Source organism: Phaethon lepturus, unplaced genomic scaffold (genome assembly GCF_000687285.1).
Source record: "Phaethon lepturus isolate BGI_N335 unplaced genomic scaffold, ASM68728v1 scaffold49267, whole genome shotgun sequence".
In the NCBI taxonomy this organism is placed as follows: Eukaryota; Metazoa; Chordata; class Aves; order Phaethontiformes; family Phaethontidae; genus Phaethon; species Phaethon lepturus.
In genome coordinates, this window is record NW_010550721.1 from 305 (window position 1) to 2,087 (window position 1,783).

The following is a 1,783-nucleotide window of genomic DNA, read 5'->3' on the forward strand; positions in this document are numbered from 1 at the left end:
AGGCAGGGCGGGCGCGTTACCTTCTGCTGGAGGGCTCTCTCCAGGGACTCCACCTTCATCTGCTCCTTGCGCAGCCCGGCGTGCAGCGCCGCGCTCTCCGCTTTGGCCTTCGTGCGCACCTGGGCGATCTCCTCGTTGGCTCTGCGGTGGGGTTTGGAGAGAAGGGGACAGTGGTCATGTCTGGGTGCAGGCAGGAGGAGCACCGTGGCACAGCGGTGGACGATGCGGCATCGGCAGAGCCCGGCTCCTGCTTGCCTGGATGCATCAGAGGTGGTTTTCCCATCTGGAAAACCCGCATGAAACTAGATTAATTCAGTTCCTCTGAACTCCTGTGTGGAAACTCTGCTTTCCCAGAGCGAAGCTAAACCAGTTCCTTACCCACTTCACTCGGGGCTACCCTGTGTTGGTGAGCTACTGCTCAGCAGCTGAGCCTCGGTAGCTGCACGACCCCTTTGCACACCACAAACGTGAGCCCTCTGAAACTGGGAACTTGTGAAGTCACTGTAAATAGACCACGAACCTCAGGTTTTCCATTTAAAAAAAAAATATATAAGCAGAGATCAGAGAATCCATTCAGGGATTTGTGCTGGCTTAATTTTAATTTTTAAGCCAATCTTAACAGCCATTTAGGGCTACTTGAGCCTGAGATTGTAAAAAGGCAGTTTTTCACATCAATAAGTTCCTGCCTTCCTACCTCAGGAAAGCCAAATGGAGACATTGCCCTACAAGGTCTTGAAGCACCCAGAAAGCTCCTCAGCGCACCCAGCAATCTTGTGCGTGACCTTACTTGTCTAACTTTTCTTCTGCATGGACTTTCAGGGCCTGATACCGCTGTTCTTCCTGCTTGACCCGGGTTAAATAATCTTGAGCACACTTCTTCAGAGCTTCTTCGTTCTGGGGGGGGAAAAAAAAAAGTACATCCATCTGCACTGGGAGCGAGCACAGACGCTGCTTTGATGGGATGATATATCCTGTTCTGGGTGCAAAAGAAAAAGGCTTTAAATAGTCCCAGTTTCTCCCTTTTGCTGGAGACCCTTATCCAGCTCAGCAGCAAGGAAAAACAGGGTGCAGGTGGAGACGGGCTTTCTCGGGACACGCTGCCCTGGCGCCTGCCCTTCCCTGGGCACGACATCCGCTGCCAGCGCTCGGCAGGAGCGCGCCGGGGAGGAGTGCGGAGAAGAGCCCGAGAACTGGGCTCCCCGCAAGGGCTTCCCCCGGCATTTGAAAGCCTCTTTGCTCACTCATCAGAGAGCGGGCAGAGGAAAGCAAGCGAGCAGTGCTCTGCGCAAGGGCAGGCATCTGAAGCAGCGCGGCGTGCGACGGGAGAGCCACGGTGCTGCAGCACGGGGCAAGGCGGGGGCAATGCTGCACGGGAATCCGGCACGCAGGGACCGGCGCTGCGGGCAGAAAGAGGAAACCAAGGTGCGGACCTTCTTAAAGCCTTCTAGGACTCCCTTCAGGTTCTCGTATCTCCTGAAGAGATCTGACAGCGACCTCTCTACTGAGTTTAGGTCTGCCAGAGCCTGGTCCTTTTCCATCGTGAGCTGCTGCAGGTTCTTCTGAGACGTCATGTTTGTCCTCTGCTCATCCTCTGCGACCAAGAATAAACAGCAGAGACACAGCGGCTGAGCAGCCAGCTCTCTGCCCCACGTGCCCGGCCAGGCGACGGCACCTTACCTATCATCTGGGCAATGGTCTTCTCATACTCGGCCACGATCTTCCTAGAAGGCAGGGAGAAAAAAAGGCAGGCAAGAGGCATCAGGTTTTTGCAGACACACACCTA

The 1,783-nt window shown here is 55.1% G+C and overlaps 1 protein-coding gene across 1 annotated transcript; it reads right to left on the reverse strand.

Moving 5' to 3' along the window:
- Nucleotides 1-20: 20 nt before the first annotated feature.
- On the reverse strand, nt 21-1,721 carry TACC1 (transforming, acidic coiled-coil containing protein 1; the record flags this gene model as incomplete). The annotated part of the gene is made up of 4 exons (XM_010290629.1): nt 21-141; nt 788-894; nt 1,431-1,591; nt 1,678-1,721. Coding segments are annotated over 4 exons (433 nt in total), but the record flags the coding sequence as incomplete, so codon positions are not given.
- Nucleotides 1,722-1,783: the final 62 nt, after the last annotated feature.